Source organism: Bactrocera latifrons, unplaced genomic scaffold (assembly GCF_001853355.1).
Source record: "Bactrocera latifrons isolate USDA-ARS-PBARC rearing strain unplaced genomic scaffold, ASM185335v1 scaffold_103, whole genome shotgun sequence".
NCBI classification, from domain to species: domain Eukaryota; kingdom Metazoa; phylum Arthropoda; class Insecta; order Diptera; family Tephritidae; genus Bactrocera; species Bactrocera latifrons.
In genome coordinates this window covers 716,034-730,660 of record NW_017534442.1, presented here as the reverse complement: position 1 = coordinate 730,660, position 14,627 = coordinate 716,034, and the positions used below count along the sequence as shown (strand labels likewise).

Sequence of the window (14,627 nt, the reverse complement as noted above, 5' to 3'; positions counted from 1 at the left end):
TTTAAGAGTCAAAGGCTTTTCAGTAAGCGAAATGGAGCATTCAAAGTGAATAAAGAGGCTATTGTTTTAATTTAAAGGAAACTTTCCTTTTACGCTTTGGTTTTCTAGTTTTTTTTTTTTTTTTTTTTTTTTTTTTTTTTTTTTCCTTTTTTTTTTTTTTTTTTTTTTTTTTTTTTTTTTTTTTTTTTTTTTTTTGAGAGAGAGAAGAATCTGTTTAAAATTGTACACATATATTCAAATGATTCCTACTACATTCGAAAGAATATTATTTGGCATTTACTTATCATTAGATTATCTCTTTCAAATGTTGACTAAGATGATCCATCCGTTGAGTACAATTTTCGATCTTGGTGGCCGATCGACAAGCCAAAAACGTGAATCTTTCAACCGTGCCGTTGAATTTCTTCAGGTTGCTCTTCATGCCAAATGTGGGAATTTCGTTTGTTTACATATTCATTGAGCCACAAATAGTCCTCATGGGAAACAAAATTTGGCTCGTAATCGTCGGATCTTCTTGCAACTTTTCAAGAGTCCATAGAGCGAAACGAAATCTCTTAGTAAGGTCGAGCGGCCTCAGTTCTTGCACAAGCTGTATTTTGTACGCTTTCAATAGGTCAAGCTATTTAAATATATTTTGTACATGAATACTTTTAATGGCAAATATAATATTAGCATAATTTCTGTCAACATAAGCTTTTCTTTACTTGCCATTCTAATTGTTTCACGATTTTTAATTAGTGTGACATTAGTATTTCCGTTATTACGTGTGTTTTTGCTATAGGATCTGAGCAATTTCAAGAAATGGCATATCAAAGTCTAAGTTTTTTCCATTTTGTTTGACGATTTCCCTTGTGGAAAGCCAGGACTCGCGTCAAGCCTTACCGAACAGCCCCCATCCGTTTCCTTGTATCACTTGGGCACATCTAATAAAATTTGCTGAATCAGGGTTACACGTTACGGTATTTCACTACAAAAATTTAAAGTTACACTTTTTTCCAAAAAAATCACCCAGAGATCATATTTCCCGAAGTGAATTTATTCGAAGTGCCACTTGTAAAGACTTCGTAAACTCAAATGCAACTAAAAAATTTCTCTGATCTCTCAAATAAAAACATTTTTGTAACGGTTCACAAGTCATTATTTAAAGCTATACTTAAGCTATAAAATTAAATATCAAATTTTCTTTTTATGAAATTATTATAAAAGTAAAACCGCAGCTTTTATTTTAGTTAATAGTGAGTATATCGGAATTACCACCAGTGTAGTTGCTTGTCTGTTTTTTTAAATAAAATTCATAAAATGAATTTTTAATACTCTGGGTTAAATATGTCTTGAATACGCAGATTAATTCAACATTTTCCCCAGTGTAATAGTACTTTAAAGACCAATGACTTTATTCACCCTTCAACTACATTCCTTCCAACGCTTCGCTGCTCTAAAAACACAGTAAATGGAAAACATATGCGACTGTTTCTAGGACACACTTGTCACAACGTTCACGGTCAGTGTTACAAATAAGTTACAACTAAAGATTCACTGTGACACGTGACATATTTAAATACGCATGAATAGTAGGTTACCATACTTGGAATTACGAATGAGACTTGTTCATTGCAGAACAATTGACGTAAATTGTGAATGTTCCAGAATATATGAAAAAAGCGACGAGAAAATTAAAAATTATGAGCATAGAAAAATAGTCAAAGATAATAGAAGTATGCATGTACGTTTCTATACACTAACAATTGCAGATGCGAGAATTGTTAAGAATAAAATTATAGCCAGAGTATTCTTTAGAATATGATAATAGTTAGAGCTAAGTATTTTCTAGTTATTATGTAGTACTCGTATTGTACATAAATCACTGAAATTCGTAATGGAAAACTGTAAAAAAGTTTTAAAGAAGTTTATGCAACATTTTATCTGTTTGGTTGAGGGATGAAATGATGATCAACCCAAATAAATTTAGCGGGTACGCATTTATCACTCTTTACAGATTTAACCGCGTTTGTCGCACCTCGCTGAAACATATCCGATGTTGAGGTCTTCTATTTAACAGAGTATTATTTCGTCGATCGCTTCCATAACATTTAATTAGATACAAAAATTGTCATTCAGGGATAAGTGCTCCCTTTTTCCGAAAACAATTTAAACTGACATAGAATAAATATAAAATTTTTTTATTTGAATTTCCAGTATTATCAAGTGACTTTTCTGCAAGTGTTTCTTGCTTTTTTTACACCTTCTAAAAGGTACCAAGGAAGGTTCGACGTCGAAAAACTGCAATCACACAGACAGTCGAATGATTTTATACCCGACTTGCACTCTTGCTCTCTGAGATCACTCATCAGCACCTCGGTAAAAGGAAACTGTAGGACGGCATTTTAAGCTCCTTACGTACAGCTGCAAACGAAACTATTTTTTTTTTTAGGAAAATGCAAGAGAATAGGTGACACTATGGGGAGTGTTAAAACCGTGAGTTGGGTTAGATCCCGAGAGTTCAAGAGGGATGCGAACGCATTTGCACACAAAAAAAGAGAAAGACCGGAATATGTGGGTCCGCAGATCAAACAAACGTAATGATCGAAATTTCTACGAAAAGATGCGGCGACTAACAGAAGGTTTCAAGACTGGAGCATACTCTTGTAGAACCCCCAAAGGTGATCTAGTTACGGATGCCCAGAGCATACTAAAATTATGGAGAGAACACTTCTTCTGGCAGTGAAAGCACAACACCAGGGCATGGTAAACCCGATTCACGAGAAATTCGAATAGCAATTACCCTTTTGAAGAACAACAAAGAGACGGGGCCGGTGGATTACCGGCGATGAGTATAAGCTACGATCTTCTATAAGAGTGTATGCATACTGGCGTATGCCATTTGATATTGATATTATTGGTCCCAACATCTGCGCCGTTAGTTCTGATTTCTTCAGACTGGATGAGGAAGCGAAGCAAATGGGTCTGGTAGTGAACAAGGGCAGACGAAATATCTCCTATCATCAAAAAAACAGTCATCACTATCACTATCACGACTTGACATTCATAACTTCGAATTCGCAGATAATTTCGTCTATCTTGAAAAATCCTATAATAACTCTCTCCAACAGGGATGATAAGACGACGTTACGAGTTTTCGAAAAAAAAGACTCTTCCGAAGATGTGTGGTCTTTGCGCATTAGCAAGGGCGAATAACGCATTCGATGGAACGATGAGCTGTACGAGTAAAACGACGACATTCACATAGTTCAGTGAATTAAGATACAGCGGCTACGCTGGCTTAATCATGTCGTCCGTATAGATGAAAACATATGAGTTCTGAAAGTATTCGGCGCAGTATCCGCCATGGGAAATCAAGTTTAATAGGAACAGAAGAAACAACTGGCGCACTGTTGTGAACTCGGCTACAATCACGTAAGCGGTGTCTACGCCAATAAAGAAGAAAAAGAAAGGGCACCAAAACTCATATGGATTGCTACTACGATCACTGTCGAGTGAGGTATAATCATATCTCACTAACAACCAATTGTTCCGTTATATAAATTTGAGATATGATCGTATATAACCATCAAACTCACCTCTGAATGAATATGAAATTGTGTAGCACTTTTCGCCTCAATATTTATAAATTAAATAATTAGCATCATGATTAAATTGTCATAAACATATTATATATCCCACAAATCTATATAGTTATATAACACATAATTATAACTATATACTATATAGTATAATAATATTAACTATATTACACCACACTTATCACTTATGAAAGTTGCACCATAAAGCTTTGAGCAGTGCGTTTATGACTTTGCTTTCTGCTTGTTTTCGCTGTAAAATTTTTCCTGACCATAGAAATACTACACACATTAGGTATATGTTCTTCCTCACTAACATTTCCTCGGAAGAAAAATGTACCGATAAAAAGGTTATTTGTAGGATTTCACACCATATCATAAATTCAAATCAAAGCTCGGTAAATCTGCTGTCAAAAGTTACATGTGCAGTATTATTAATAATATTAGTATGAGTATACTAGAGTACAGTGATAAGAGAAGAACGTAACTCTAACAGCTGTTGCTGCATAAGCAATTACAAGCATACGCATATATAAAAACTTTCTCTAAAGTGCCTGCATTTGCAATACACCGTAGGAAATAGTTCCGCTAACAACTTATTATTTTTTGTATTTCTCTGCCGTTGCCGCTTTATTCCCTTCTACTTGGCTTTATTGAGATCTTTTTATAATTCGCATAGTTTTTATATATTTACACATATAAAATATTTTTTTTTCTTTTGCGACAAAAATTAAATATAAACTCATAGATTATGAATTTTTCATTTCGTTTGCTGCATATTTTTTGCAAAAATCTTAAAAATTATGAGTTTGTAAAATTGTGTAAGAATAAGTGACAATGTTTCTTCCATGCATACGTATATAAAAATATGCGCTACATACATACTATATAAATGTCGACATGACAAGAATGAATATTTAAGAGATAATATTTTTCATAAACTTAAATAACTTACTTTGATCAAAAAAGTGTATAAAATGAATTATAAAATCGAGTGAATGAATTATAAATAGCAGTTCTTTCTCCTATTAAATATATGTTTAGCATTGATATGTCTTTTCGAGTAATATTTCTCTCTGGAGAAATTAGTTTATTTTGCAATTTCTGTACTCATTGTATGGAGTGCCTCACACCACCCCAAAATAACGCCCGAAATTATAGCAAAATATCGAAAGTTAATCATTTACATATTTTAACTATTGCAATGGAATTCCTAATGGGTAGGTGCACCGAGTTATTGTATGCAATGTGAATACAAATTGCATATCATAACGAAAAGTTTAGCAAATTTCGAATTTATACTCACTCTAAGCTACTCAAACTTAGCAACTAAATACAGTTTGAGAGAATTCTCTCTCATACTTTATTCTCATGCTATATACTATACGTATTCATGTATACGAATTCTCTTGAACTATCTATTAGATAAATTCAAGCATGCCTAGTATGAATATTAGATATGGAATAGTAATTTTCAAGACCACATAACTCAAAGTAATGAATTTGTGAAAATAGAAATTTCGTAAAATACATCAAGTATTAAATATAAATTGCAACTGCAGCATTGTATAAATATGTAAATAAAAACCTACAGATATAGCTGGAAACAAAGCAATCTTCTAGCACCAGGTAGTCAAATTGTAATATCAAAAGCAATATTTTCACATATTGACGGAGTGAATTATTCAAAAACTTAAATTTTTTCTTTCCAATATGTTTCATTTGGTGCGCATCAGTATTAGGGTGATACTATTATATAATTCCAGAGTAGCCTTATAGGTTAATATTAGGTATAAGAATTTACTGAATGATAGCTGTCAGGTAAAGGTTTGAAAATAATACAAATTTCTTACTTTCTTTCTTTATTAATTTGCCCGTATGTACCGCATATCGGTACATTTCGCCATTTAACGTTACAATGCAAACAACATTTTTATTGCCATTCTATTCACACACGCCCACCCAACCACTCATACGCTCCAATACATCGAGTATACAAGTTTTTCATAATAATTTAATAGAATCACTCAGCAGCTGGGGAGGGTTGAGAAAAAACGTGCAAAAATAACACAATACAATACAATACAAAACTGCCAGCACTGAGGGTTAGAAGCAGAAGCAGAAGCTCTACAAATTAGAGGGTGACTGCGATGATATAGTTTGCGCAAAAAGTTTTTCAAACTGCGACGTCAGCAGAACTACTATAAATGGGAAACATAGAAAACTTGCAGTGTGTCCAGCACTAATTGCATTTGCCAACAAGTGGCTGACGCGAGAAGGTCGCCCTTGAGTGAGCGCACGATTGGCAAAAACGGACCTGCAATTTCAGTTGAGAGCTAGTAAACCAAACTAAGAGTGCAACAGCTTGTTATTATCAATACTCGACAGTAGTTGAGTGTGATTTGTATTGCTGGTTACTGACAAGTGCAGTGGGAGAGCGCTGGAACAGCAAGCAAAAGCGTAGAATGCAATAAAAGCGTGTTTAAAGCGAGATTAATAAAAAAAAAACTATAACAAATAAGTTATTATTTCATCGCTGTGCTGTAATATTTGCGTATATTGAATAAGAGCCGTTCGCGTGTGAGTGAATGCAACAGCAGCGAAAATGGCGAAGCGAGCGAACGTCATGTGGTTCCGCCATGGGTTACGGTTGCACGACAATCCCGCGTTGCTGGAAGCCATTTCCGACAAAGCTGAGGGTATTGCGTTGATACCGCTATTCATTTTTGATGGCGAAAGTGCTGGTAAGTGAGCTGATGTATAACAAGAACATGTGAGAGTAAAAGATCTCGTGACTGATCTGACACAAACTCCAATGTGTACAGTGGGGGGCACAAAGGAGAGTAATAGATCTCGTGGCTGATCTGACACGGACTCCAATATGTACATTTTGAAGCACAAATTAGTACAAGTTTGAGATTCATGTATTTATATCTGCATAACAGGAGATGTAGCAAAGAAATTTCAAAAGTTTTCTATCCTTTTAGTTCATGGTGAATTCTAAACAAATTGGGATTTTCATAAAATAGCTGATTTCTAGAATTAATACATAACCTTTTATTACACAAAACACTTTGTATAAGTTTTGACATATGTACTTTCCATCAAATTCCGTATACATTTTTTTGGAATGCTATGGCATTCCCGCTATACCTGTTGAAAAACTAGTCCGCAGCTATTGGAGTTCATCGGAATTGTCCTTACCTTCTTTGAAGATTGACCATAAATTCCCAATCGGATTGAGATCAGGAATTTGGGTTGGTCATTCGACAAGTCATTACTTCACGATTGTGTATGTAAGTTTTGGGTAGTTATCCTGTTGAAATATTATTTTTTTTTAAGATAAGCGCTCCTCTCCACAAAATCGAATATGCTTATGTATGGTTCTGCGAAATAAAATCTTCTTTCCTCATTATTCCTTAGATTTTTTATAGAGGTACAACATGCCATCATGTGAAGCAAACTCATACTCATTATATTAGATTTGTTTATTTTCTACTTATTATTTGATATTTTATTATATTATATTTTGTTGCGAGAAATTCACTGAAAAGCTATGCAACTCAACTAGTTCTCTTTCTAATTGCATCTCTGTGAAGGGGCTTCAATTACATGGTCTTCGGGTTAACCCAAACTGATAAAACTACAACATTAGAATTAGAATGCAAAGAAATAAAAGGAAATATATGTATATATTGTATATATCTTCCTTGTATTTCTACTATATGCTTTACCGAGCTTTTTATTTCACTTCTGGTTTGCATCGTGTAAACAGACATGTTGAGAGAGGGTAATGCACAGGGGCGCTGCTACCTATAATCATCACGACAAAAATTAAAATACTTTATAGATAACTTGATAACTCGTAACTGGTCTAATTTTAATCAAGTGTCAGATTACACAGACTGCTGGCAAGATTTTAGTGAGTTATGCGACGATCTTTAAACTTTACAATACCAATGTAAATTTGTACTATTTGTCTTTAACTTCAAAATTGGTCTCGTTCTCCGCAATCACCCTTTTATCGTCGGGAAATTACTTTAGAGTATAAACTCGTTCATCTTAAGTTTTTGTCTGTAACAGCATCTTTCACCTGTGTCTCCTGGGTTTATCATCTTCCACGACCTGTACAAAATTTATAAATCACATAAGAAATTGTTGCTTCAAAATACCAAAACTGACATCGGTCGAAATGCTTTATCTCATGAACCAACTGTCTGGTAGCTGTGAAGTTTATGTACGTATCTTTTAAAGCATAGTAACTGCAATTATTTGTCTGCCTGCCTGCTACTGTCGCATAAAACGTATGCCAATTTTTATACTCTTGCAACATGTTGCTTCAGAGTAAATAGTTTTGTTCACCTAACGGTAATATGTATAATCTTAAACTAAGCGAGACAGTTATAGGGTTATATACATATATATAAATTATCAGGATAACGAGACGAGTTGAAATCAGGGTGACTGTTCGTCTATCCGTGTAACCTGTAACTTGAATATAAATTGAGATAACCGAATGAAACTTCGTGTGTGTGTTCCTCGTAAAAACAAAATTACAAGTAACCCCGCTCTCTCCCCATATAACGGTACTGTTAAAAGCTACTTAAATTGCGAAATATGAATGACCTGATGGTACAATAGGGCTTTAATGGGAGTCAAAATTGGACCATGGGCATGGTACCGCCCACTTTTAGGTGAAAACACCTATCTCGAGATCCGCCCGATTTCAACTAAATTTGGAATGTGGCATTCCTCTGACATTTTTATGTTACAGTGTGAAAGTGTTTAGAATCGGACTACAGCCACGCCTCCTTCCCGATTTTAAATTCTATCTAATTATTTCCTTCCGAGTGTACAAATCAAGCAGTTATACGGATATGTAAATATAACTGAGTAAAACTTTGAAATAATAATGCCTTTTGAGTATGCCACAATATGTCCAAAAATTTGCCAAATCTTACAAAAACTGTTCAAGCCTCTAGGTACCGAATATTTTAATCCCAGTACCTATAGTTAATTTTTTTACCGCAAATATTGGTCACTGTGAGAAATACATAATAGAAGTTCAGGGATATCTAATATAAAGATTTTCAATTTTCTTCCGGGTGACTTTATACCACATATATCGCCTAATATGTGAGTCATCTTAATAAAATTGAGAAAGCGCGTTTTTCTTTTGGCGGTGCATATTTGTGTTCAGAATGAATAAAATCAGGTGAAAACTCGCTCTAGACCTCACATAACTTAGAGACCGATTCTTACCGGTTACACCCGAACTTAGCTATTCCACATATTTACGAATAATGAAAGTTTTAACCGATTTCATGGATTTTTAGTACCAATTTAAATTATCTTAATTATAACATATGGTACTTAACTTAAATAATAACTCACACTCTGATTGATAAATCGTACGGTGTAAAGACAGCCAGAGCGAACCATAATAATTATTCCGACTTTTAAATTAATTTAAGAAAATTTGTATAAGTACCTTAAATACAAAAGATAATTATTATTATTGTAAATATTCTACCCTGCCTTAGGTACCAAGACAGTTGGGTATAATCGTATGAGCTTTCTTCTCAATTCTCTGGCTGAGATTGATAAACAGTTAAAAGCCATACGCGGCGCAAGTGATATTGCAGGCAAACTATACTTGTTTCAAGGCAATCCGACAACTATATTCCGTCGTCTTAATGAGTATTATAGGCTAAATAAAATTTGCTTCGAACAAGATTGTGAACCAATTTGGAATCGACGTGATGACTCAGTACGAGCTTTGTGTAATGACTTGGATATTGAAGCAGTGGAGAAGGTCTCTCATACACTTTGGGATCCCCGGACTGTTATTAGTACGAATGGTGGAATTCCGCCACTGACCTATCAGATGTTTTTGGTAAGATGATTTATGGTATCGAGGGATTTTAACTTAGACCATATTTACTCATTTACGCTTAGCACACCGTGGAAATAATTGGTGCGCCACCGCGTCCAGTTGAAGATCCCGAATGGGATGGCGTTGAGTTTCTAAAGTTAACTGATAACATGCTGATGGAATTGAATGCATTCTGGCAGGTAAGTATGTGTGAACTAGTGTGTAATACTTATTTGTATTTATGCTATCTCTATAGTTCCCTACGCCTGAGGACTTCAACATATTCCCGGACAATATAAGCTATGTGGCCAAGGTAAAATGGCGTGGTGGTGAGCAACAAGCCCTATTACATCTAGCTGAGCGTCTGAAAGTCGAGGAGCGTGCTTTTAAAAACGGATACTATCTGCCAAATCAGGCAAATCCCAACATACTTGAATCTCCGAAATCGATGAGTGCTCATCTGCGCTTCGGCTGTTTGTCAGTGCGTCGTTTCTATTGGAGCGTACATGATCTCTTCAAGCATGTGCAAATTGAGGCTTACTATCATCGCATACACATGGCCGGCGGAGAGCACATAACTGGTCAGCTCATTTGGCGTGAATACTTCTATACAATGTCCGTAAATAATCCTTATTACGATCGCATGGAAGGCAATGCAATCTGTTTGAACATTCCATGGGCTCCACCAAATCAGGAACAGTTGCAAAGTTGGCGCAGTGGTCAGACCGGATTTCCGTTGATTGATGCCGCAATGCGCCAATTGTTGGCCGAGGGCTGGTTGCATCACACGCTACGCAATACAGTGGCTACATTCTTGACGCGTGGCGCACTCTGGCAAAGTTGGGAGCATGGCTTGAGACACTTCCTCAAATACTTATTGGATGCTGATTGGTCCGTGTGTGCCGGTAATTGGATGTGGGTATCATCATCTGCATTTGAACGTCTGCTGGACTCCTCCCTAGTCTCTTGCCCCATAGCTTTTTCGAAACGTTTGGATCCGAAAGGTGAATATATTCGTCAGTATGTACCCGAATTGGCAAAAATACCTCAGGAGTATATGTAAGCATTTATTATAACTCACTCTATATGCAAGTCACATAGTATTTTCTTCAAATATATGTAGTCATGAACCATGGCGCATGCCACAAGAGATGCAGGAAAACTACGAATGTGTCATTGGCGTGCAGTATCCCGAACGTATCGTCGACTTGGCCAAAGTATCGAAGCGTAATACACTTGCTATGCAAACACTCAGGCAGTCATTGATCGCAGGTGGCGCACCTGATGAAGGACCACCACATTGTCGACCATCTAATGAAGAGGAGGTACATCAATTCTTCTGGTTGGTTGACTAAAGATTTTACTATAAAAAAATTTAATGCGGAAAGTAAGAGAATAACCTATAAATTAGAAGCTATACACATTGAAAAATAAATATGTTAACTGATAAAAAATATATTCAAATATGTGTCAATATAAAAAAAAAACAAATATATTTTTTTCTCTCGCAACGTATTCTAACAGAATATAATAGTTTTTTTAATCTAACGGTTATTTTTAACACCCAGAACTAATCGAGATATATGTACGTAGCAAAGAAAAACCAAGATATCACAATAAAGCGAAATCAAATCCCTGATATGTCCACAAAATGTCATTAAGCGAAAAGTAGTCTAAAAATACTTAGGCGTGATCCCACTCCCCAAGTTTAATGTACTTATCATGGATACATCAAGCAAACTTGCTATGAGCAAATATTTCGATACCTTCGCAAATTCTGTGAAAATGTTTAAAATCGAATAATAACCACTCCCAATTTTCATATACATATGTATGTAGCAGTTGTATTGAATTTGAACCAGTGAATCCGTCATTACTAACTAAATAAATACGTTTTCTTCTTCTCTACTGTTGTAGACGCCGCTGACGCGGTTATAACGGAGTTGACAACAGCGCACCACTCGTTTTTTTCTTTTCGCAATGTGACGCATCGGCATACCCCGGTAGCTATACACTTTTATAGAAGACCTGCTCGATTAAGTTTTCCAGCTCGAATTAATTTCTCCAAGAGCAGATTGAAGAAGTCGCACGAAAGGGAGTCGCCTTGGTCTTTTCAAAGCTTTCGCGCATGGTGAATATCTAGTTTGTTTATTTTTCAGACCTGTGGTATCGGGTTCAACATCTCTTGGTGTTATGGGCATGAATCACTAGATCACCTCTGAAAGTTCTATAAGAGTATCTCTTGTATTGAAACCTTTTACTAGTCGCCGCATATTTTCGTTGAATTTTCGAGCATTACCTCTGCCGGCCATCTTGTCGTACTTATGCATTTGTGCCTGCACAGATCCGACTGTCTTGGAAATCCGTTCTTATTTTTCATACGACGATAGTTCGATAGATTTCGTTAAAAGGGAAAATTTTTTTTTTTTTTTTTTTGTTTTCTGAGTAACACTACACTACATGTTAACTCAATCTCGAATCCTTTCTTAATGCCAACCGGTAGCCAATTAATACAAAGCTCTATGAAATATTTCCATCAAAAATGCCGATGTGTAAGATACTTATTAATAGTTACATGTAGCTCCCTTTTGTTCGAAATCTAAAGGGCCTCAGCTTCTGTCTACACTATTTGCTGTAGCGACGCTTATTATTATACACAGAAATAAAAAATCTACCACAATTATTTTGTCGAACATTTCCCTCCTACAAAACAAGCCACAATTGCCACACCATAAAACCACATTCAAATAAAAAATAATACCACAATTATATATTTTTTTGTCTTTTGTTTGATTTTGCATCTGTATTTTTTCCATTATCACTTAATTAACTCGCCAAATTAATTAACTGTGTACAATTGAGTTTTGCAAAATTTACGAGTAGACACGTGACCAACGCGTTTTAATAGCTACCTTGTTACAATTTATGCACAAGTGTATGTAAGTATGTAAAAAATAGATTGAACACTCTAATACTTGATAAAATTAAACACACAATATATACGGTTGAACTGTAAATATGTACGGTATGTAAATATATGCTAAATACATCTATTTTTATACTTGTCCTAATAATTAATCTCACCAATCTCGCATTAATTGCTTCGCAAAATAAAATTAAAATTTTGCGGCTTTAAAGATTTCAAAGACATTTATAGATATAGTGAGCAAAAAGGAATTTTATTTTCACGGATTTCGATCTTTTTTTTATTTTTTATATATATTTTTATAATTTGCTGAGCAAAAGCGTTTAATTAATTTTAATGACACATAAGTTTAGCGTTAACAATAGTTTTCCCACCTTTGCATACAGTAGCAGTATTTGCTTTAATTCACAGTTTTTAGTTTCAATTCTAATATTTTTTACGATTTTATTAAAATAATAAATGTTTGTCTTAAACTTTTCTTTTCTACTATATTTTTTCGTTATTTATAAAACTATTTTTTCTATAGAATTTTAGCATTCATTTTACATTGAGTTATGAGTGTATTAATCCAGGAGGGTGGAAGAGCTATTTGCAGTGCCGAAATCTTGTTTATAAAATTAGTCCTAATACATATGAGAAGATCTTAGTTTTACTTCATTAAGGAAGATTTGTTTAAAGCTAGAGCCAAAAAGAAACCAATGAATGTAGTCTGATATAGAGAAATGAGTCACAAAACTCTCTTTTGAAGAATATGGACTAAGCATTATCTCAKTACACTGATTTAGTGTCAATGCTCCTTCACAGCATTTCGAAAATGTTATAATAAATTCACTCCTCGCATTTAGTTTTAGGAGTTGAAATGGTTTATTATTTCGTATAAAGACGTCGTCCTTAACGTCTCCAGCAGCTTAACATTAACCTTTGCTATATAAATAAGTCATTCGATTCAAGTGAAAAACGTTTTCATTCACAGACAAGAGTGTGTAAGAGAMACGGAATTATAAAGATTTTGGAAAYATCATCWKYAWYRTMAGTWGTGAAATGAGTCAACGAGTTGAAAAAAAGATGTGCTGCCGAATATTCGATAACAGCTCTCTAATATCTATATATCACACCACTCGAATATTAGTGTAGATGTATACACGCAATCTTTTTTTCATTAACGAGAAATTCTGCTTTTGTCTTATTGCGTTCACACGAGCGACACGAGTCCGGCAACTTTCGTTATTCCCTTTTATATCAAATTCTGCAATCCTTATACGCTYCTTGTTCATAAAAATATGTTTCTTTAGATAATTATTATCCCTATTCGCCATTTTCTAAAATATTATTTTTATATTGCATACAAAATTTAGATGAAAAAAATCCTTTTTCCAAGCATGAAATGTGAATTGTGTATCAGCAAACTGTTACGAACACGAACACAAAGCGTTCTCGGAGCACGAGCTATTATTATTAGGTTTTCCACGTCACCTAATAATAATTTTCCTAAAGTAACTTTTCCAATAATTATACGATTCTCGTTTGATCGAGCTCTACAAAAAACTCTACAAAAGATATGTAGATATTTGGAACCATTAGTCACAAATGRTTAAACATTTAACTGTATGAGTTATTTTAAATATTGAATAGCAGTGAAAGTGAGAGTTGTCAGTATTTCGAAAAAATATCATCCGAGATAAACCTGCCTGAGATTATACCTGTTCAAATTAAAAGGGTGCTATACCATAAGTGTCGTTTCTACTACCTGTTTCTGCCACYATTGATCATTTTCACTAGGCAAACTGAATTGACCTGGATTTTTWTCCGGCCAAAGCCTACAACTCGGCAGAATTCTACCGCTACAACAACAACATAAATAAAAAATATAGTATTTAAATAATGTAGTTTTTGTTGTTGTTGCAAAGAGGTGGCCAGTGTCATGTGGAGACTCATTACACGCTGGACATATATTTGATATGTCAGAGTCTAKTTTGGATAAGTAGTAGTTTAATCTGCTACAGTAYTCAGCACGAAGCTGCGSAAAGAACAATCTCGATTCCCGCGRCAATTCGAGCTCTTCGTCTGCCATACAGTGCCCACAACAGTCAGAAGTGACACGGATTTTGTCCGGCCAAGGGTTGTTATTTCGGAGATCTAACCCAGTTTACATCGATTTTTTCTTAGCATAAGTATTTAAATAATCATATTGTCTGTTCMCATGGCGTAATCGTAACGTATCCGGATTTTTATTAGGCTAAGAATTCTT

The 14,627-nt window shown here is 34.8% G+C and overlaps 1 protein-coding gene across 1 annotated transcript; it reads left to right on the top strand.

Annotated features, from left to right (window-relative positions):
* The first annotated feature begins 5,805 nt into the window (after positions 1–5,805).
* Positions 5,806–10,909, top strand: LOC108968282 (cryptochrome-1). Its single transcript, XM_018932203.1, has 5 exons — positions 5,806–6,322; positions 9,122–9,474; positions 9,537–9,653; positions 9,710–10,512; positions 10,577–10,909. Exons 1-5 carry the CDS (start codon positions 6,184–6,186, stop codon positions 10,806–10,808), a joined length of 1,644 nt encoding a protein of 547 aa, XP_018787748.1. The 5' UTR covers positions 5,806–6,183; the 3' UTR covers positions 10,809–10,909.
* Positions 10,910–14,627: the final 3,718 nt, after the last annotated feature.